This window comes from Zootoca vivipara, chromosome 3 (assembly GCF_963506605.1).
Source record: "Zootoca vivipara chromosome 3, rZooViv1.1, whole genome shotgun sequence".
NCBI lineage: Eukaryota > Metazoa > Chordata > Lepidosauria > Squamata > Lacertidae > Zootoca > Zootoca vivipara.
The window spans coordinates 119,917,339-119,939,438 of record NC_083278.1 but is presented as its reverse complement, the minus strand read 5'-3'; the positions used below and the strand labels follow the sequence as shown (position 1 = coordinate 119,939,438).

The following is a 22,100-nucleotide window of genomic DNA, read 5'->3' as shown; positions in this document are numbered from 1 at the left end:
TGATATGATAGCCATGTTCAAATATATGAAAGGATGTCATATAGAGGAGGGAGAAAGGTTGTTTTCTGCTGCTCCAGAGAAGCGGACACGGAGCAATGGATTCAAACTTCAAGAAAGAAGATTCCACCTAAACATTAGGAAGAACTTCCTGACAGTAAGAGCTGTTCAGCAGTGGAATTTGCTACCAAGGAGTGTGGTGGAGTCTTCTTCTTTGGAGGTCTTTAAGCAGAGGCTTGACAGGCATATGTCAAGAATGCTTTGATGGTGTTTCCTGCTTGGCAGGGGGTTGGACTGGATGGCCCTTGTGGTCTCTTCCAACTCTACGATTCTATGATTCTAAATGCCCTGGAGTCAGGCGGAGGGAGGTGTTGCCTTGTTTGCCAGTGGAAAGAGCAAAAGGGCAAGAGGGGGGTAGTTGGTGACACAACAGTTTAAAATTAACTGCTTTAAGTTGGGCATAAAGTTCCCAAACGCTGATTCTCAATCCTCAATCCATGGCCAGAAGACTGGAGTGGAAGGCCACCTTCAGATCTATATTCACCAAGTGGTTGGTGTCGGACATCATCAGATGGTCCTGGGCAGTGTTTGAAATTCGCCAGGTGCATTTTGCACCTGCATATCTGCCACTTGAGACCCAGTGAAGATGCCCAGGCGCCAGGATGATGCCTGGCATCTCCACCACCTGGAGGGGCATCCCTGGGGATCCTGGGTTCTTGACTGTTTTCACACATTTCAGACTTGCCCACCTCTCCTCCCTGCTGAGAAGCTGTTATTGTGAACCCCCCCCCCAATGCCTCATTCAGTAAAGACCTCTGCCCGCCTGCAGCCAAAATACCTGAGACCTAAGCCCAGAGAGCGGCATTTGTGAATACCCCGCTCCTGCTCTAGTTGAAATTCTAACTGTGGGCTCCTGGGGGCAGAGACCTGGGATGGATCTACACACAGGGAAAAAAATGCGTTAAATAAGTCATAAATTAGGGTTTGTTTTTTGTTGTCATGATCTGTGTAAAATGGTGTAGAAAAGTTTTCTGCTCTACAGCGCCGTCTGGTGTCACAGTGTTATAACGCACGTAGAGCGTTTTTTCTTTACTAGTGTAGCAGAGTCCCGGGTTTCGACTCGTGTTGCTCTGTAAAACACCACGTGGCACGGATGGTTCCAGATGGAGGACGGTGGCAGCGGTGGCTGAGGGAGGTGGTGCCCTTTTGAGGTGCAAGGGAGACACACACAACCCCCCCCCCCGGTCCTTGGAAGCCTCAGTGCCAGTTGCTGCAGGAGGGGCTGCAGTGAGCAGCCTCAGGGCAGGGCAGGGCTGCTCATCTCAAGGCCCAACGCAGAACTGCAAAGCCTCCTTGTTATTTTTGCTCTTGGGTGTGTAGTTTATGCAATCTTGTTATCTTTCTGGTACGGAAATGCCTTTTTTCATATGTTGTTACATTTGGCAGTGTGTTGTTTTGCTATGTTGTTATGAAACAGATGTTTGCATCGTTTGGCTTTGAAACGCACTCCTGCTTTCTTTGTCGTAGCTGATTTAAGTGTGACATTTTGTGTGTGGAAAAACAGCATAGAAATAAAAACAGTGAATGAATGAATGAATGGTCCCCGGATGACAGAGAAAAGCACAGGGCCGTGGTTGGTGGTTGTTGTTTTTTTATAAAAAAAAAAAGTTGTGTTTCTTTATTCAATAATTATATTGATAGCTGAGTTGGGCCTTTACACAGCATATACATGAAGGGTGACCCACACAGGAGACGGGGCTGGAGGGAGGCCCCTTCCTCCTAATCTTCTTCTTCCTCCTCCTCCTCCTCTGCCCACCACCCCCTCCTCCTCCCTCCCCCCAGTCTTGCAAAGGGGCCTCTCCTCCTTGTCTCACGTAAATGGCGGTGTTGGCTCCTTGCGGTGGGGCTCCCGTGTCTGGCCCATCCATGGCAAGCATGGCATAGCATTGGCATCTGAGCAGCTCTGCAGTGGACGTGGCGAGAAGAGGCAGCCCCAGCGGTGGCAAAGCTGTGACAGAGAGCCAAGGGGGCAAGCCGGCTGGTGGTGGAGGGCAGTGGCACGAGGAGGGAGGGGGAGGGAGGGAGGGGGTCCTTTCTCTGGGGTACGACAGACACAGATAAATAACAAAAGGGACCTTTTCATTCCCACTGGGCCACGGATCCAGCTGGTATTGAAGTGGCACTTTCTGATGGCCTGAGCAGTGGCACACACACACACACCCCGCCAGGCCTGGGGAGATGAGTGGGCAGAGGGCAGAATGCTGCCTTCAGGACCCACTCGCTCCTCCCCACAGCCTGCAGCGCCTTGGGAAGAGAGAGAGTCTTTGCAAGCTTTGTGCTGCCCCGTGGCTGGCAGGGAGGCCAAGGGGCAGAGGGTGCCAACAAGAGGAGAGCCTGGCGGCTGCAAAGAACACTCTCCCTGCAGTGCTGGCCCAATTCCTGGGTGGCCCAGAGGTGGGGGGAGGGGAGGCTTGGCTGGGGCTGCAAGAGGGCAGGGTGGAGGGATCCTCAGCTCTCCCTTCCCAGACTGGACGGAGGCGCCGCTTCAGCAAGCCCCCTTTGCCAGCCCAGAAGCCAACTAGACCCCCAAGTCCTCCTCGTAGAGCAGGGCCGCACTGAAGACAGTCAGTGGCTCATCCGAGGAGCGGGCCAGACGGCCAGAGACCAGGTCCACACAGAGAGTTTCTCCAGCCTCCATGGGGACGACGAGGGTGAAGACGGCCAGGGCTCCCGTGCTGGGCTGGCTCTCAGCCACCGGCTTGTTCTCCAGGCCTTCGGGCTGGTAGCCAGCCGAGTCGCTGCGGGCGATGGCCTGGTTGGAGCGGGAGAGGACCGCCTCGATCTTCTCCCCCCGGTGGCCGGTCAGGATGGCGCTGACCAGGTAGCGGCCAGGAAACGGAGCGGTGAAGATTCCTGCGGGGAGGAGAGACCAGTTACAGGTGCCTGGCCTGGGTCCTCCCTCCTGCCTTGCACCCCACCCAAAGCACCCTCCCCTGCTTTGGGAGCCCCCTGAGAACATCAGAACATTAGAAAAGCCCACTGGATCAGGCCAGTGGCCCATCAAGTCCAGCATCGTCCTCTCAGAGTGTCCAACCAGATTCCAGTTTCTGTTTGGATCCCGGAATATCTCGTTTGTCAGCAGGGTCACGCCAGAGCACCTCCTGGGAGTGGGAATGTGGAGGATAGTAAGAGAGGATATATTGATTAAATATGATCCTTCCTCACTCACGCTAGGGAGCTAGTAGCAGAACACATTTCCTTGTTCATTGCAGGAAACTAGTTGATGGATTCGTGAGAATCATTTGAGTTCAGCAATTCAGTCTGGCTTGTCCAGATTGGATTGTTCCTGGCAAATCCCCTTTAGTTCCCTCTTAAAAACAATAATGACATAACAGTATTCTTTTAAAAGTAACGATAAGGTTTACTTACGTTCAGTTCACAGTATAGTCCTGAAGGCAGGCTTTAGATTGTAGTTAGTTACAGAGAAAAGTGCGGCTTCATCCTCTTGTGAGCCCATGTGCTGCTGGCTGAGAGCCAGCAGACAGCAAAAGGCATCAAGATGGGATAAGGCGGGAAAGGGAAGATAGCTTTGTGACCAGCCCTTCTGTAGGGTCTGCCAAGGTCACGCCCATCTACCTGGTCACATGCAGGGGGAGGGAGCTCCAGACCAGGTGTGACAGGAAGTCCTCCTGGTTGCAGCAACAATCCCCTGTGTGTCCACTCTGGGCAAACAGGAAATGCTGTATTTGACTGCTTCAGTGATGTTCCATCCCACACTGGGATCACCTGGGTGACTGTCAAAAGGACGTGGTGAAGTGCCTCGGGTTACAGGCGCTTCAGGTTACAGACTCTGCTAACCCAGAAATAGTACCTCGGGTTAAGAAATTTGCTTCCGGATGAGAGCAGAAATAGGGCGGCGGCGGCGGCAGTGCAGCAGCAGGGGGAGTCCCATTAGCCAAAGTGGTACCTCAGGTTAAGAACAGTTTCAGGTTCAGAACGGACCTCCAGAACGAATTAAGTTCTTAATCCGAGGTCCCACTGTATTTGTAACTAAGCCTGCCTTCAGGGATCCACCTGTGGACTGGTGTACATAAACTTCTTTTTATTGACTTTGAGTAAGATTGTGGCGTCTTTATTATTTCAAGAGGGATTCAAGGGAACTTACCAGGAACGTACAATTCAGTCTGAGACAGACTGAATTGTATAATAGTGAGAAGCTCACATGAGCCTGCAGCCAGCTCTATCTGCTGTGCTTGTAAAAGGGGAATGTAAACTCTGCTAAGTAAAGGAACTTGCTAGCGCAAGTTAGGAAGGATATTAATAAGGAATATATCCTCTCCCGCCACCCTGAGCATTCCCACACACCTGTCTTTCTGAGGCTCTCCCACCCCAAGCCCCTTCTTCTCCTTCCCTCATTTCTCAGCCCCTCACTGACCAGATTTCGGGTCGTAGGAGTCCCCGTCGTTCAGCAGCACCCGGTCGAAGGCTATGGTCCCCGTCTCCACGTGGCGGGCGGTCAGTGCTGCAGTGAAGGAGACCTTGGGCGTCGATCCAGGTGGCCCAGGCAGGCCTGCAAGTGGACAGGGAGAAGGGGGCGGGGGGGGGGGGACAGAAAAACTTTCAGGGACTTCTCCCTTTCTCCCTGCATTGACCACCCACAATAACTGGCTCTCAAGAACTGGCTGGCTTCTGTGCTGGCAACTCACTCTGTATGTTCCTGCTTCCCACATAACACCTGTTCTGCATTTGTACGAATTCAGTCTCTTAGTGGGGCACCACCTGCACTTCGGAACTCCCTGCCTCTTGACATCAGGTTGGCGCCTTCACGCGACTCTTTTTGGCGCCTGCTAAAAACATCCTTGCTTAGACAAGCCTGCCCAGATGTTTAGAAAGTTGACGCAATCCTGTTTTTAGTCTGTTTTTATTTTAACTTTCCAGATGTCTTAAATGACTGCCATTAATATTCCTTAGGATAATTTTATTGCTTTGTCTTTTTTGTAAACCTATTTGATGTGATTTTTAAAAAAACAATCAAGCAATTTATAATTTTATGAAATAAATAACTAAATAAACCCGGACACTTCCACCCAGGCCTGTCCAGCTGTCCAGCTGCTCCTCATAGCAGGGACCTGGGGACTCAGCCACATTAGTCAAAAAACAGCATTTTGAATGTGTTATAAACCTGCAACACCAAGATGGTGCTGGAGAGCAAAAAAAAAAATCTAAGCGTTCTTCCATAGTGTTTTTCCTTTTCTTTTAATAGAATCATAGAGTTGGAAGAGACCACAAGGGCCATCCAGTCCAACCCCCTGCCGAGCAGGAAACACCATCAAAGCATTCTTGACATATGCCTGTCAAGCCTCTGCTTAAAGACCTCCAAAGAAGGAGACTCCACCACACTCTTTGGGAGCAAATTCCACTGCCGAACAGCTCTTACTGTCAGGAAGTTCTTCCTAATGTTTAGGTGGAATCTTCTTTCTTGAAGTTTGAATCCATTGCTCCATGTCTGCTTCTCTGGAGCAGCAGAAAACAATCTTTCTCCCTTTTTGTTTTAATGATTTAAATTCTGACTTATTTAGAGTGTGTTTTTTCTGTCTGTGTAGATCCACCCAAGGGCCTTTTCGCAAGCTCTTTGGGAGGGCAATGGTGTTGCACAGCCCAGCTTCATCCCCTGATCTCTCCAGAGGGCAAAGACCCCCGTTCGCCTCCCTGGGGAGCTATTGCTGGGTAGTCCTGAGCTCCCTTTAAGGAGCTGCCTGGAGTCCCAAGGCTCACCCCCCCCACACACACACAGACACTGCCTGGAATCTAGCTTCCCCACAGAGGAGGGAACAGGGTATGTGGAAGCAGGATTAGATGACTGGCCGTGCTGGCCGCTGGAGATGCTGGAACCCAGTGGCACTGGGAGGACACCAGTTCCTCCCCCCCCCCCCGCTGGAGTGGACAGGAACACCCCTGCCCCCCCCCAGCCCTCGCAGCTGTGCGCGGTCATTACCTTGTTCTCCGGGGAGACCTGCAAGAGACAAGGGAAGACGGGTGAGAGGTGGGAGGGGTCATCCCCATCCCACTTGTTAATTAATTAATTGCTATTAGTGTTATTCTATTTATTCAGATCCCGCCTTTGAACCCGGGCCAGGATTCAAGGCGGCTTGCACAAATTAAGACACAGTTAAGAGATGCAAAGCTATCAAACATATCATGGGTCATTGTTTAAAAGTAATCAAACCCTAACAGAATGAAAACAAATCTCTTAAGATACAGATAATATTGTCCTGAATATAAGCCACACCCAAATATAAGCTGCACCTTTAAAATTGGAGGGGAGTAGGAAAAAAAGAAAAAGCCCTTGAATATAAGCTGCTCCCTTCCTTGCTCCTGGTAAGGTTGCAAATATAAGCCACACTTTTAAACTTTTCATGGTTGGAATTTGGGGGGGGGGGGTTGAGGCTTATATTTAGGGAAATATGGTAAAAACAGTCTGGCACTATTACAAGCCCTTTCCTTTAGAAATAAAATAAAATAGTCAGTTCCCAAATGCCTGTTGGAATAAGGGAGTCTTTAGCTGCCGGTGGAAAGACAGCAAGGAGGGAGCCAGTCTAACTTCTCAAGGCAGGGAGTTCCTAAGATGCCTAGGAGCCACCACCAAGAAGGCCCTCTCCTGCGTCTGCAACAAGCAGGACTGGAGGTATTAATGAATGACCAACTCCCTCGAGACAAGACTGGGTGCTCTCCAGAAGGGAGACAGGGGGGGGGGGTCGTGTGTGGTCAGCCAGGCAGGTGTGCACACCTGAGGTGGTGGAAAAGGCCTCTTGTGGAGGGGTGGCTGTGGGGTTGGCAGCTGCCACTCACACAGCTCACAGTCTCAAATGGGGCAGGGAAGGGGATCCCCTCCCAGTGCACCACCCCCTCTGTCCAGGAGAGGGCGCCACCCACTGCAGCACATGGAGGGTTAATTGTTCTGGGGAGACTCTTGTGACCTTCCAAAGGCCCCGATCCCCTGGTGCTCCCAGGGCAAGGAAAGGGGGTTGTTGGGGCACAATAGGCTCCGGGAAGCCAAGCAACCCCCAAATTGTAGAGTTGGAAGGGATTCCCAAAGGTCATCTAGTCCAACCCCCTTCCGAGGTAGGCACAGAACCATAGGACAGTAGAGTTGGAAGGAGCCCAGAGGGTCATCTTGGTGCTCCACTGTCAGACATCAGGATACAAAAACTCAGCCTGGCCAGCTGCTCACCTGGAGGCCCCACAGGGCCGGTCCTTCCGTCCTTGCCAGGGGGCCCAACTGGGCCTATGGCCCCCTGCTTCCCCATGGGGCCCTCCGGTCCAGGGGGCCCTGGAGGTCCTGTGGATGGAGAAGAACATTAGATGTCTAGGCAGAGACAGAGGCAAGAGGCCCCACCTGCTGTGGGATGTGAAACACAAGAGCAGTCAAATGGACATAGAAGGGGATGTCTAGACCAGCCAGTTTTCCTCTGCATGTGACTAGAGGTGGGCGTGGCCTCACCTGTGCAGGTAACACAAAAGCATTGGGCTGGCCGCCATCTCTCTCTCTCTGACTTCGTTTGCCAAAGAAGCAACATCTGCTTAGCCAGAAATGCTCTCTTGAGAGAGGTCAAAGGAGCTATCTCCTTATGGGATAGTTTCCAGGTGTATGTTCCTTATTCTAAGCTAAGTCTGCCTTCTGGGATCCTGTTGTGAACAGAATGTGAGGGAGCAAACTCTTTTTATACTTTTATAGAAGACTGTGTCATAGAATCATAGAATCATAGAGTTGGAAGAGACCACAAGGGCCATCCAGTCCAACCCCCTGCCAAGCAGGAAACACCATCAAAGCATTCTTGACATATGCCTGTCAAGCCTCTGCTTAAAGACCTCCAAAGAAGGAGACTCCACCACACTCCTTGGTAGCAAATTCCACTGCCAAACAGCTCTTACTGTCAGGAAGTTCTTCCTAATGTTTAGGTGGAATCTTCTTTCTTGTAGTTTGAATCCATTGCTCCGTGTCCGCTTCTCTGGAGCAGCAGAAAACAACCTTTCTCCCTCCTCCATATGACATCCTTTGATATATTTGAACATGGCTATCATATCACCCCTTAACCTTCTCTTCTCCAGGCTAAACATACCCAGCTCCCTTATCTTGCCTTATCTTTTGCGTGTCTTATCTTTTATGAGGGACTAAAGGGGGAAATACCAGGACAATATTATTATAGAGGCTTTAGCGAGCCTGAGCAACGCATACGCTGTGTGACTTTAAAAGGGGAATGTTACTCTGCTAAATTGTGAAATTTGTTAACACAAGTTGGAATAGGAAATAATCCAATAATATATTCTCTCCATCCCTGAACATTCCCATACCTGCCCCCCCACCCGGTCTGCCCCAGAGTCTGTACCTGTGAGGTCTTGCAGGGTGAGGCCATGCAGCTGCCCCTGCAAGGTCTGGAGAGAGCCGTTGAGGGTGCTGAGCCGGCGGTGGATGGTGCCCAGCTGGCTGCCGTGGATCTTGTCCAGGAGGGCTCCGTGGGTCTGCAGAGTCCCGTTCACGTCCCGCAGGCAGCCCCACAGGGCCGAGACGTGCTTGTCCAGCCCCTCCTTGATCTTGCGCAGGCTCCCGGAGACCGTGTCCAGCCTCTCGCACGCCCCCTCCAGCTTGGCCAGCCTCTCCGCCAGCCCCCCGGAAGCCCGCCGGCAGTCGGAGGCCTCCACGCGTAGGGCGCCCCCAAAGCGCTCCACCTCGCGGCCCAGCACCTGGAAGCGCTCGTCGCTCTCGCTGACGTGCTCCGTCACCTCCTGCTGCACCCGGTTGATCTCGGCGATGATGTGGTCCTTGGTGGTGCCCAGTTCGTGGATGTCGGTCTGGTGCTTCTCCACGGTGGCCTGCAGCCCAGCCAGCGTCTCGTTCAGGGAGCTGAAGCCCAGGATGACCTCCGACAGCTTGCCCTGCAAGGACTGCAGGTGGACGCTGGAGCTGCCCCCGATCACGCTGAAGCCGTCCAGCGGCCGGGAGGCGTCCCCTGCTTCCTTGCCGCCGCCGCTGCCCAGGTTAGGGCGCTGGCCGGGAGGCTGGCAGGCAGCCTGGCAGACCTCCACCTCGGACCGCAGCTGGCCCACCTCCTCGCGCAGCTCAGCGCACTCCTGTCCGCAGGAGAGCTGCTCTAGCCCCCGGAACTCCTTCTCCAGCTCCTCCAGACGCTGCCGGGTACGGTTGGCCTGCAGCACCAGCTCAGGGGGCCCGGCACTGACGGAGACCACCACGCGGTTCTCCAGCTCGCCAACCTCCCCTGCCAGCCTGCTGAGGGCGTCGCTGTGGGAGCCCACCAGACCCTGCAGGCTGCGCAGCTTCCCCGAGATGTCCAGCTGGTGGAGGTTGCTGCCCAGAATGCGCAGCTGTCCCTCGGTGTCGAGCAGCCTCCTCTCCAGGTCGCTCAGGATGGTGCTGATCTGAGAGTCCTGGTTGCCCGCAGGGGCACAGACCTGCGTGCAGGCATGGGCCGTGCTGTGCACCCGCTCCAGGGCCCCCTGCTGCTGCAGGCTGCTGTCCTTCAGGGCGCCCACGTCCCTCGACAGGTTGGCCAGCGCCCGCCCCACGTGGCTCTGGAAGTCGTTCAGGCGGGAGAAGGCCGAGTCCAGCTGGCCCTCGGCACGGCGCAGCCGCTCGTCCGCCCCTTCCAGCATGACCTGCAGGTCCCCAAAGTGCTCCTCCAGGCTGCGCTGCGTGGTGTTGACGCGGCTCTCCACCTCCGTCATGCGCCGATCCACGCTCCACGGAGGGGGCGGGGGTGTCCTCCGCCCAGCCAGGTGCTCACTGAGGCCGGAGAGGGCCTCCGTCACCCCGTCGAGGCGCCGCTCCAGGCCGCTCACCCTGCTCTCCGCCCGGGCGCAGCAATCCTCGGGTGGCTGGGAGCCCAGGCGGCTCACGTGTTGCCGGACGGCGTCCACGGCATCCCGGTTCCGCTGGTCCACGGAGGCCACCAACTTCTCCAGAGCCCGCATGCGGTCCTGGTCCTCCTCCCGCTGCTGCCGCAGCTCGTGGACACCTGTCACGCAGGAGGAGCAGGTTTCGTGGATGGTCCGCTCCACCTCCCGCAGGACCTCGCCGTGGACGTCTGTCCCGCCTCCCTGCGCCGCCACCCCCTGCCCGTTCTCGTGGTTGGAGATGCGGTTGTCTAGGCGCTGCAGGTGGCGCTGGATCTCGTTGAGGGTCTCCTTCATTTCCGGGTGGGCGGCTGCGTCCGCCGGCTGCTTGCCATTCAAGGAGGACTCCACAGCCCTGCGGACGTCCTCGGCCAGCTTGGTATTGCTGGTCTCCATGGTGGACTGCAGGTCCTGCAGCTGTTTGCTCAGGCGCTGGACTTTTTCTTCCAGCTGTTTGACCTTCTCGGAGTCCCTGTGCCCTGGGAGAGGAGAGGAGAGAGAGAGAAGAGAAGAGAACCACATCAGGACACCTCCACTCTGTCCAGGTCTGTCATCTGGCAAAGCAGCTGCTCCACACAGCAGGGAATCAGACCCTCTAGTCTATGCAAGGGAACTAAGCTAAGCAATGGATTCAAACTTCAAGAAAGAAGATTCCACCTCAACATTAGGAAGAACTTCCTGACAGTAAGAGCTGTTCGGCAGTGGAATTTGCTACCGAGAAGTGTGGTGGAGTCTCCTTCTTTGGAGGTCTTTAAGCAGAGGCTTGACAGGCATATGTCAAGAATGCTTTGATGGTGTTTCCTGCTTGGCAGGGGGTTGGACTGGATGGCCCTTGTGGTCTCTTCCAACTCTAGGATTCTAGGATTCTAAGCTGCACTATGCTGATCCTGAGCTGCTGGTGAGCTCCCATCTAAGGTCTTGCAAAGACGCTTTGAGAATGTGCAGGAATGGAAACGCCTGGATCAGGAGAATAGAGACAAAATTGGACTCAGCTCCACGGACCGAATTTACTCCATGCCTCTTTCAAAGCTAACCTCCAAGGCTGAGGTTATGAGCTTAAATCACCCAAGAGTTGGCCAGCCTCACATAACCAACATGCTTAAGTCTAATTAAGGCATGAAGGTGTTTAATACCATAGAGCAAGGTGTCCTGTCAGGCTTAGCTAGTTCCATTTCCCTTATGGCTAATCAAACCTATTGTTCTGACAGTCTGCTTGCGAAGAGGTTTGAGTTGGTTGCTCCAGCTTAGACCGCATGGCTCTCACAAGCCACTCTTCAGTTCCGATGCCAATAATTTAGGAACTTTCACCACTTTCTAACAGCTAATTTTTCCTGCCTGTGCAACTTGTCTGAAGCACAGGAACCTGACCATTTTTAACTTAACAAGTGTGTGGTCTTTTTCCTTTGCTGGAGGGAGAGGGGAACTTTGGAACTTGCATTAAAGGGCATATTTTAAAGGTCTAAGAGATGGGCTTCTCTCACCAAAGAGTACTTGCCCCAAACTTAAAGCTCTGCATCAGGAATTCTCTCTCATTCATCTATCTATCGATCGATCTATCTATCTATCTATCTATCTATCTATCTATCTATCTATCTATCTATCTCTATCTATCTATCTATCTATCTATCTATCTATCTATCTATCTATCATCTATCATCTATCTATCTATCTATCTATCTATCTATCTATACACACACACACACACACACACACACACACACACACACACACACACACTAGTAGGTAGCTGTGTTGGTCTGACATAGATACAAGATCTCAAAGTAGCTGTCTTATTACAAAATAATTTCAGAAATAGACTGGAAAGAGAAGTTGGTGAATTGCAACTTATTACCAAACTTAAAACCATGGAGAGACCTGGTCTGAATATACATGATAAAGCTATTTTTAGCCATCTCACCCCTTGCTTTTTCCTGTAAGACCAATTGCAGTCATTAACAGTCGTCAACAGGTTTACCACACCTATCAGCCAATCACCCATTCTCACCACCCTTCTGAATAATACCCCTCCCCATCTTCTCACTGTATATAAGGGTCTGAAGACTTCTGTTTCCAGTGTATCTGAAGAAGTGTGCATGCACACGAAAGCTCATACCAATGACAAACTTAGTTGGTCTCTAAGGTGCTCCTGGAAGGCTTTTTTTAAAAAAAAAATTTTGTGTGTGTGTGTGTGTGTGTGTGTGTGTGTGTGTGTATCTCGTGCCACCAGGTTTGGCATTGTGACATTGGTGACTTGGCCTGCAGAGGTGGGGGAGATGTGTGGGTCCAGCCCCCCGCCTCGGCCTCCTGGGTTGAGGTGGCAGAGCATCTTCCCCCCTGGATCCTCCCCGGGGTACCTTCTCCGCCCAGACCGCTGAGCGTGTTGCTGAAGCCGGAGAGGTTGGGACGGACAGGCTGAGTACGTGGGCGGGGGGTGGTGGGTGGCATCCCGCCTTCGGCACAGTCGTCACCCGAGTAGCCGGGGCAGCAGCGCCACTCCATGTCCGAGACAGTCTTGTAGGCCACCTTGTAGCGAGGGCGAACGAAGCTTCGGTACCTGCTGGTTGGGAGAAAGAAAAGCACCTGATAACCAGGACTGGGACTGGGACTGGGGGGGAGGGGTGCCCTGAGTTCCAGCCACATGCCCAGGCCAAGGAGCAAGTGTTTCAGAGAGCTGACAGTTAGGGATTCTTCAGGGGGTTGGAGTGGGTGACTCTTGGGGTCCCTTCCAACTCTACAATTATAGAAATCATTGGAGGTTTTAAAGCAGAGATTGAGTGGCCACCTGCCACAGATGCTTTAATGGTGGTTCCTGCATTGCAGGGGGTTGGGCTCCATGACCTTTGGAGGTCCCTTCCGTTGGATGTAACATCACAGAAAGCAGTCAAGGACAACATTTCCTGTTTGCCCAGAGAGGACACACGGGGGATGTTGCTCCAGCCAGAAGGACTTCCTGTCACACCTGGTCTGGAGCATCCTCCCCCTGCGTGTGACCAGGTAGATGGGCGTGACCCTGGCAGACCCCATAAAAGGGCTGGTCTTGATGCCGCTCTCTTGATGCTCTTTTGCTGTCTGCTGGCTCTCCGCCAGCAGCGCATGGGCTCAATCCCCATATGGGATAAACTCACACTCTCTTCTGTAACTACAAGCTAGAGCCTGCCTTCAGGATCATACTGTGAACTGGGTGCAAGTAAACGTCTTGTTACTTTGAAGAGAAGACTGTTGTGTCCTTATTCTTTTTAAGAGGGAATAAAAGGGGAATTTACCAGGATCAATTCAGTCTGGACAAGCCAGACTGGGTTGCTTAACTCAATGAGATTCTAACAAATCTACCAACTAGCTTCCTGCCATATACAGGGGAACATACTCTGCTACCAGCTCACTAGCATGAGTGAGGAAGGATAATATTCAATCAATAGATCCTCTCCTACTATCCACAACATTCCCACATCTTCCAGTTCTACAGTTCTATTACTCCAGGCATGTCCAAAGTCCGTTTCGGGGGCCTAATCTGGCCCGTTGGTTGATTTAATCCAGCCCCCGTGGCAGTATATGTCCTGGGGTGAAATCCTAAAAAACAACTTCAATCCTAAAAAAAGCTCAACAACAACTTACAACTTTGGTCAGCCCTCACGCATGTTCACTTCATTAAATCTGGCCCTCTTTGAAAAAAGTCTGGGCACCCCTGCTTTTGGTCTGGTCTAGTGGGCCTCCATCTGTCTTGAGAGACAATGGAGTATACCTCTGGGGGTGAAGTAAAATCACTGCATTGGAAGCACTGAAGGGACCTCCCTGGGATGCAAGCCTGGGCATTGTGTGGAGGTCCTGGGCTGCCCAGACAACAAGACCCCCCTCTTGGCCTCACTGATGGGGTCCAAAGGAAAGCAGAGCGAGACGCTGGGCACCCGCTTGGCGTACAAGACAACATCCAACTGTCTCAGGGACTCCAACCTGGATCATAGAATCATAGAATCATAGAGTTGGAAGAGACCACAAGGGCCATCCAGTCCAACCCCCTGCCAAGCAGGAAACACCATCAAAGCATTCCTGACAGATGGCTGTCAAGCCTCTGCTTAAAGACCTCCAAAGAAGGAGACTCCACCACACTCCTTGGCAGCAAATTCCACTGTCGAACAGCTCTTACTGTAAGGAAGTTCTTTCTAATGTTTAGGTGGAATCTTCTTTCTTGTAGCTTGAATCCATTGCTCCGTGTCCGCTTCTCTGGAGCAGCAGAAAACAACCTTTCTCCCTCCTCTATATGACAACCTTTTATATATTTGAACATGGCTATCATATCACCCCTCAACCTTCTCTTCTCCAGGCTAAACATACCCAGCTCCCTAAGCCGTTCCTCATAAGGCATCGTTTCCAGGCCTTTGACCATTTTGGTTGCCCTCTTCTGGACACGTTCCAGCTTGTCAGTATCCTTCTTGAACTGTGGTGCCCAGAACTGGACACAGTACTCCAGGTGAGGTCTGACCAGAGCAGAATACAGTGGTACTATTACTTCCCTTGATCTAGATGCTATACTCCTATTGATGCAGCCCAGAATTGCATTGGCTTTTTTAGCTGCTGCATCACACTGCTGACTCATGTCAAGTTTGTGGTCTACCAAGACTTCTAGGTCCTTTTCACATGTACTGCTCTCAAGCCAGGTGTCACCCATCCTGTATTCGTGCCTTTCATTTTTTTTTTGCCCAAGTGTAGTACTTTACATTTCTCCTTGTTAAAATTCATCTTTTTTGCTTTGGCCCAGATGTCTAATTTCTGTAGAGTTTCACTCCTGATCCTTTTCTCCTCCCAAAGAGGTTTAGGAACAGAGCTTTCCTTCCCAGTCGCCCTGCCAGTTCAAGAGGAAGAGTCTCTGTAGAGCTGGTCCCATTGAGAAGGTTACTGGAGGGGCCGGACACTTGGCCCTCCGAATCAGCACAGCAGAGGAGAAGGCCAGAGACTCCCTCTGCAGGCACTGGCTGGCAGACCCACCTGCCTCTCTTGGGCAGCTGAAGGAGCACATCCTCTTGCAGTCCTGAAGATGCCCACCAGGGGGCAGGCAACCCCCTCCCCACAGGCCTGGGCCATCTGGCTCCCGCTGGGCAGCCTCTTCCCTTGATGGGCTGGGCACGTGCCAGGCAGCAGCCACAGGCATCCGCCACTACTCCACCCCATCTGCCCACGGAGGCCGTGACCCCGCAGTGCCCCACCCAGGCAGCCAGCAGCAGCAACGCACCACCAGCCCTCGGTGCCCCCCCTCCGATTCTGCTTCCTCTGGGAAGGGGCTGCCCCCCCACACTCACGTGATGACGCGGGGGCACTGGAGCTGCCCCCAGGCGCACGGCTGGTAATCTGGCTTGACGTAGGTGTCCACGCCGTCCTCCACGACGCAGCTCACGCTGCGAGAGACCACGTAAGCACACCAGTTCCTGCAGCAGAGAGAGAGAGAGAAAGAGACTGGTTGCAGAAAGCACTAGGTTAGACCCCCTTGCCCCACATGGCTTCCAGTCCAGCTCACAGCAGCAGACCCAGAGCAAGCCCCACCCCAGACCTCCGCATTCCAGGAAGGCCTCTGTTGCAGGATGAAAAGGAGCCAGGGCACCAGAAGCTGCAGGGTTGGTGCCAAGGCTTCGCCCTCCAAGAGGTTCTCTGCATGCATGCAGAGTGTGTTCTGCTCTCAAACCCCACCCTGCCCACAGAGAGCAGAAAAACGGAAGAACAGAAGTGTCACTCTGGTGGATCAGGCCCATGGCCCACCTAGCTCAGCATCCTCTTCTCGCAGTGGCCAACCAGGTGCCCCCCGGAACACACGCAAGCAGGATCTGAGCACAAAAGTGTCACTTTTCCCCTCCTGCGGTTTCCAGGCATTCAGAATCATCTGGAGGCAAAGCATAGTTGTGATGCTGACAACCCCACAAACATGTCTCTTTTAAAGCCATCCAGGTCAGTGGCCCTCCCTGCCTCCTGTGGGAGGGAGTTCCACAGGTTAACCCGTTTACTCCAACCCACTTGGGATGGTAGAACTGAGCTGCTCCTGGAGGCTTGGAGGCAGGGCAAAGAACCACAAGCTCTTTTTTCGGAAATCAAATTCCAGTGGCTCAGGCCAGGAGGGAAGGGAGGTCAGCCAAAGGCTGGCGCCTTGGTGGTGTGCTCTCCTGGACTAGGAAACACCTCAGCAGAGCCACATCCTGGCCATGAAAACCCACGTCTGGTCCCTCCCTGTTCCCATGCTTAGCTAGTCTCCACACCCACCAACATTGGCATTCAGGGCTTCAGATGTGCCACCAAGCTTAGAACACCGTCGAATAATAGAATTGCAGAGTTGGAAGGGACCCCCAAGGGCCACCTCTAGTCCACCCACCGCAATGCAGGAATTGCAGCTAAGGAATCCCGGACACCCAAACTTCCAAAGCCCTCAAGTAAAAAGGTACGCTTAAGTGCAGTCAAAGGTGACTATGGGGTTGCAGCGCTCAGAAAGCTTTCCTGATCATGTGGCCAGCAGGACTAAACCGCTTCTGGCGCAACAGGATACTGTGATGGAAACCAGAGTGCACGGAAATGCCATTTACCTTCCCGCCAGAGCGGTACCTATTTATCTACTTGCACTGGTGTGCTTTCGAACTGCTAGGTTGGCAGAAGCTGGGACAGAGTGACGGGAGCTCAGTCATGGGGATTCGAACCGCCAACCTTCTGATCGGCAAGCCCGGCAAGCTCTGTGGTTTAAACTACAGCCTTAAGCAGGATGCAAGCATATAGCAACAGCAGCTCCCATGACCCTCAGCAACTAGTATTCAGACACCAGTGGAGAGATGCCTTGGAGCTGATGTGGTCCAGGACAGCCTGTTGCCCCTCCCCCCCCCACTGTTTTCACCCAAGTCCTCTCTATGGGCCAGAGGAGGTGGGCTAGTCCTGCCTTCCTTTCCTTCAACAAATCCCAACTCTAAACCCCTCTCCCCCCCCCCCCCCGTTCTTTTGCATCTGAATGGCCAAGAGCTGATTGCTGTGGCTTGCTTTTTTTTCCAAATGGGCAAGAGACAATTGGGTGGGAAGGTCTGAGAAGGCTTTTTCTCTCAACCTACATTTGCCATCTTCTGTTGCTTCAACACTAATTATGCAATTATAGAATTGTAGAGTTGGAAGAGACCCCAAGGGACATTTGGCCCGACCCACCCACCCCGCATTGGACAAGGACATCAGAACAGTTTCATTAGGTGGCTCTTAATTCCGACCACACAGTGACTTAAACTTTAGAAGTTGGCACTGTGGGTTAAACCACAGAGTCTAGGGCTTGCTGATCAGAAGGTCGGCGGTTCGAATCCCTGCGACAGGGTGAGCTCCCGTCTCGGTCCCAGCTCCTGCCAACCTAGCAGTTCGAAAGCACGTCAAAGTGCAAGTAGATAAATAGGTACCGCTACAGTGGGAAGGTAAACGGCGTTTCCGTGCGCTGCTCTGGTTCACCAGAAGCGGCTTTGTCATGCTGGCCACATGACCTGGAAGCTATACGCCAGCTCCCTCGGCCTATAGAGCGAGATGAGCACCGCAACCCCAGAGTCGGACACGACTGGACCTGATGGTCAGGGGCCCCTTTACCTTTACCTTAGTTGCTGCTAGGATGAAAATAAGCGACAGTTTTTTAGAGAGCTGATGGGAGCATGGAAGAAGGGTGGTGTCTCACGGCACAGGACTCTCTTCCCAACATTGCCTGTGGCCAAAGAGTTCCAGGAGGTTCTGGTCTTAATTCCAAAACTTGCAAAGTCTATTTGACCACATGCAACAGGCTCATTCTAAAGAAGATGGACCAAATGCACAACAACAAGCCTCTTGGATGCCTCTTTCAACTTGCTAAACTCAAGCCAGACATGAAGGCTTCGGAACCGACCAGCTGATTCATGGCAAAAAATGACTTCTTGGTCCTGAACTCTGGATCAAGCCCTCCCTGTCTAAATTAAATAATTAGAAAGAGAAAGGGTTTTTTCCTCCCTCTTTCCTAATGCTAGAACTCATAGATGTTCAATGAAGCTGAAGGTTGGAAGATTCAGGACAGGCCAAATAAAGTCCTCCTTCATGCAGTACAGAGTTAAACAGTGGAACTCCCTCCCACAGGAAGCAGAGGTGGCTTGGATGGCTTTAAAAGAGGATGAGACAAATTCATGGAGGAGGAGGAGAGGACTATTAAGGGATATCAGCCACAGTCAAAAGCAGCAATGCTTCTGAATCCCAGTTGCTGGAAACCACAAGAGGGGAGAATGCCTCTCTTGTGCTCCAATCCTGCTTACAGGTTTCCTATGGCTACAGGCATCTGGCTGGCCACTGTGAGAACAGGACGCTGGGCTAGGTGGACCATTGGCCTGATGAGGTGCCGCAAGATGAGAAGGGTACTGAGCGGAGGGGAGGAGGGGCAAGGATGGGGCAGAGGCATCAGAGGGGAAGTTCTCCAGAGAGCAGGCCCCAAAGGATTGTGCTCAATGAGACAGCCTGGGACGTTGCTTAGAAGGGTTTGTCCCACGGGAGCAAGGAAGGCGTCTCCAACCAGCTCCAGTTTCTGGGAGATGATCAGGCTCTTGAGAAACAGAGGATGTGGTGTGGCTTCAGCTGGGAATCTCCCTTTGCTTCTCTCCAAGAGATGGTGGTGGCTTTTGTCTGGCATTGCTCCATGGTCAGCCCCTCCCTCCCTCCATGCACAACTGCAGTCAGTGGGGGGGGGGCTGGTCCATAGGGGGAATGGGGCGCTTCCCCACCTGCCCCCCCGCCAGCTCCTGCCTGCTCTTTCTTTCTGCACTTATATAGATCATCTTTTTTTCTCTCCAAGGAGCTTCGAGATCCTTAGTTCTCCCTCTTCTCATTTAATCCCCACAACAACCCTGTGAGGAAGGCGAGGCTGAGAGAGGGAGGGGCTGGCCCACAAGGTCCAGTGAGCTCCGTGGCTGAGTGAGGACTCAAACCCTTCCCTTGTCTTCCCCCAGGTCCTGGTCTCAGACGCTCTGCACCACAATGGTTCTCACAAGCCACCCAGTGGGTGGCCCTGGCCCCTCAGCTTCCTCCTCCGCCTCATTTTGGCCCGCCTAAAAATCAGCATGGATGAAGAGCATGGGGTCAAAGCTAGGATGAGTTTGGCCCCGCCTCTCATTGGTCCAGGCTCCGCCCACCATTGGCCTCTCCACCTCTCCCCCCCCCCCCAGTCCCAATGGGCACCAGGCACCACTCGGTCACGGCTGGGTGCTGGCAGAATTGGGGCTGTTGTGTCCAGGAGTCCTTTCCTGCCTGCCTTGGTCTCCCTTGTCCAGGGACCTTTGATCAAGGAGGGTGACCTGCTTGGGATGGGCGGGGGGCGGGGGAAGAGGCCAGAGGAATTGCCTCCAGCCCTTCCTAGCTGACCCTGATCTGAGCCAACATTCAAGCTTCCAATCCCTGCAGCTGGTTAATATTTGCTGGTTTCACCTCCTCACCTTCCCGGCTGCTCTCTCACAGGAAGTCCCGTTTCCAGCATTTTTGACTGGGTGAGCCAGGCCTCGCTCGGCCCCTGAAGGCTTTCCGTGTGGAATAATCACAGGAGGCGCCTCTGAGGGTGTGCAGAGTGCGTTTCCTGCACCGCAGCCACAACGGGAGGGGTTTCATTTCGCGGGTGGGGCAGCCCCTCGCAAGCCTCAACCCAGCCTGCCTGTGTCTCTGACTCTCTTTCTCCATTGGGAGGGGGGGTCTGCCAGGCGCCCCCGGAGGTATCGCCCTCATCCTCTGGGGATTTCTGGAGGACGGTTCAAGCCCCTCGGCTCTGCCAAATCTTTGGGATCTGAAACAGTGTTCGACTTCCGTCTAGCTACGGTAGCTGCTATTTTGGTTACAGGTCGTGTTGGTCTGACGCAGTCAAAATAAAAATAAAAAATCCTTCCAGTAGCACCTTAGAGACCAACTAAGTTTGTCATAGGTATGATCTTTCGTGTGCATGCATACTTCTTCAGATACTATGCTATTTTGGTGTCAAGGCTGCGCACAACCTCCTAACATTGTTGGACTCGCTTCATTCCTTTTCAACAATTTATACTGCTTAGCTGAAATTGTCTCAAAGCAGAGGGCAAGAAATGCAACATCAAAAAAGTAAAACTATAAAGGCAGGCTTCAATTAAAATGCCTGCTGGATTTATTTGTTTTTTAGACGTCCTCAATAGGTGGCAGAAGTTCAACAGGGAGAGTTTGACCTCAACAGGAATACAATTCCCGGTGAACACAAACCCTGCACCGGAGCCATGGCAGGGGGTGGGGGTGGGACAGAACTAGCAGTGACTCCCCTGGAGATCTCAGCGATCTGACAGGGGAGCAAGGGATCGGGTGGTCCTCCTGGTCCTATTCCTGGTTGGTTTTACCTGTTGCGGCAGCGGTACTTGGAGGGTCTGAAGAGCTGCCTCGCATCCCGTTGCGAATCAATAATCTCGGGAGCCCCAAAACCTGCCCACGAGGAGGGGCCTGGCTAGGAGGAATCTGGGAAAGACCCTCCCTTCCCTGCACCTGGGTTGGTCTGGGAATCTCCCGGAGTACTAAGAAAGACCGAGGGGGGTGTGAAGGAGGTGCCTACAGAGAGGAGCCCCTCTTTTGCCCCCTCCCTTGTTGCTTTTCCTATCTCCCCTAAGGCGATGCTGCTGCTGCTCCGGCTGTTGGGGCTGCAGCCTCAGACTTGCAACGTGCCCCACGTGCCCCCCCCCAGACTGGCTTTCCCGACAACCCCCCTTCTCCCAAGCCTGGCACCCACCCAAACCTTCGCTTCGCTTCGCCTCTCCCACAGGGAGTCTCACACACCCCTCCCCCCCCGGCCAAGCGCCCCGAGGCCCGCCGTCCCCTGCCCGGACTCCGAACGAAGCAGCCACGTCCCAAGTCCCCATGGACACGCCCCGCCCGGCCCAGCACCCTCAGCCCATCCCCCACCACCCGGCGGGAGGGCCAGGGAGGAGCCCGGCCGGGGGCTCTTCCCCTTCCCCCCCCATCTCTTCATGGCCTGTTGGCACCAGCCCGCCCCATAGAGCCCCCCCCCATCCCCTTGGCAGCACAAGGCCTTCCAGAGCCCCTGGCTGGAGCTAGGGGGGGGGGCGCCCCGCTTCCCTTCCCTTCTCTTCTCCACTTCAGTAGGATGTTGGTGGGAGGCAGAGCGGGAAAGAAGCCCCTCGCTCGCCCGCCCTGCTCTGTCTTCCCGCCCCCCGAGCTGGTCTGGGACTTCCAGCCCCTTGCGCCCCTGGCTCGCCCTCTTGGCGGCTCAGGGGAGAGCGCCTGCTTGGCATGCAGAAGAACCCCGGGAATTCCTAGGCGAGCGCGGCTGCCAGCCAGTGCAGGCAACGCGGGTCTAGATGCGCCCCTGGCCTGCTTCTCTCTCCCTCTGCGCGCCGGCTTACCTGTGGCGACTGGCCACGCGCGCCCCTCCGTTGGCTGCCTGCCCGGCGCTTTGGACCTGCGCGGCGAACGGCAGGCCGGCGCCCGTGTAGAGGCTGTAGCGGGGCGGGTAGTTCATGGCCCCCGCCGGCCCGGCCAGCAGGCCCCACCAGAGGCAGAGCCAGAGCCACGCGGCGGCCCCGGGGCCGGTCATCACGGCGCCTGGTGCTTGGGGGTCCCAGGGAGGGAGCGGTCAGCTGCGCATGGCGGGGGCCCCCGACGGCAGTCCGGCCGGGACTCCTTCCTGGCTGCTGCGCTCGCTCTGGGCTCCGCCTGGACGCGCAATGACAGCTTCGCGAACTTCGCCAGGCGAGCAGGCTGGCTCACTCACTCCCCCCGACTTCCTGCCTGGCCGGCCTGGGCCCCCGCGCCCCGCTGCCCCCGCCCGCCCGCCCCATCGTGGGCTTCCCCGCTCGCTCTCTCGGCCCGGGCTGGCCTTGGCTAGCCCCCCAGCTAGCCCCCCCTAGCCTCGCCAGCCAGCGCCCGGCCACCACCAGGAGGGGAGTTTCGGCCGCTCCTTCGGGCCGCCCCCTCCGCTCCGCTCCCTCCTCGCTGCGGCTGCCGACATCTGCTTCTCGTTACTGTCGGGGACGGGAATAGGAGGGGGTGGGGAGGAGGAGGCGCGGGGAGGGGACGGGAGCGGGCCCGCAGCCAGCCCGCACGGCCCCCGGGAGGACGCGCGGCGCGGCTACCGAGAGATGTGCCTGCGACGGGGCGGCTGGTCACGGACCCACCACGCCGCGGGGGCCCCGTCGGGGGCTGCCCCGCCACTGCACCGGGTGGATTCCTGGCCC

At 54.5% G+C, this 22,100-nt stretch overlaps 1 protein-coding gene across 2 annotated transcripts; it reads right to left on the bottom strand.

The window, feature by feature from the left end:
• Window positions 1–1,659: 1,659 nt before the first annotated feature.
• Window positions 1,660–21,875, bottom strand: EMILIN1 (elastin microfibril interfacer 1). 2 transcript variants are annotated; one of them, XM_060273233.1, is made up of 8 exons: window positions 21,270–21,875; window positions 15,198–15,323; window positions 12,261–12,463; window positions 8,385–10,385; window positions 7,229–7,336; window positions 5,993–6,010; window positions 4,433–4,567; window positions 1,660–2,910 (listed from the first exon to the last, which is right to left on the bottom strand). In XM_060273233.1, exons 1-8 carry the CDS (start codon window positions 21,458–21,460, stop codon window positions 2,576–2,578), a joined length of 3,117 nt encoding a protein of 1,038 aa, XP_060129216.1. In that variant the 5' UTR covers window positions 21,461–21,875; the 3' UTR covers window positions 1,660–2,575. The 2 variants fall into 2 exon arrangements, with proteins under 2 accessions (XP_060129216.1, XP_060129217.1); XM_060273234.1 differs by having other exon boundaries at window positions 12,261–12,460.
• Between the last annotated feature and the right edge of the window lie 225 nt (window positions 21,876–22,100).

Coding starts and splice junctions, on each gene's coding strand:
- EMILIN1 (XM_060273233.1), bottom strand. CDS start 21,460: ATGACCGGCCCCGGGGCCGCCGCGTGGCTCTGGCTCTGCCTCTGGTGG. Junction 15,324..21,269: donor CGCGTGGCCAGTCGCCACAG/GTAAGCCGGCGC, acceptor TCTCTGCTGCAG/GAACTGGTGTGCTTACGTGG. Junction 7,337..8,384: donor CACCCTGCAAGACCTCACAG/GTACAGACTCTG, acceptor CTCCATCCACAG/GACCTCCAGGGCCCCCTGGA.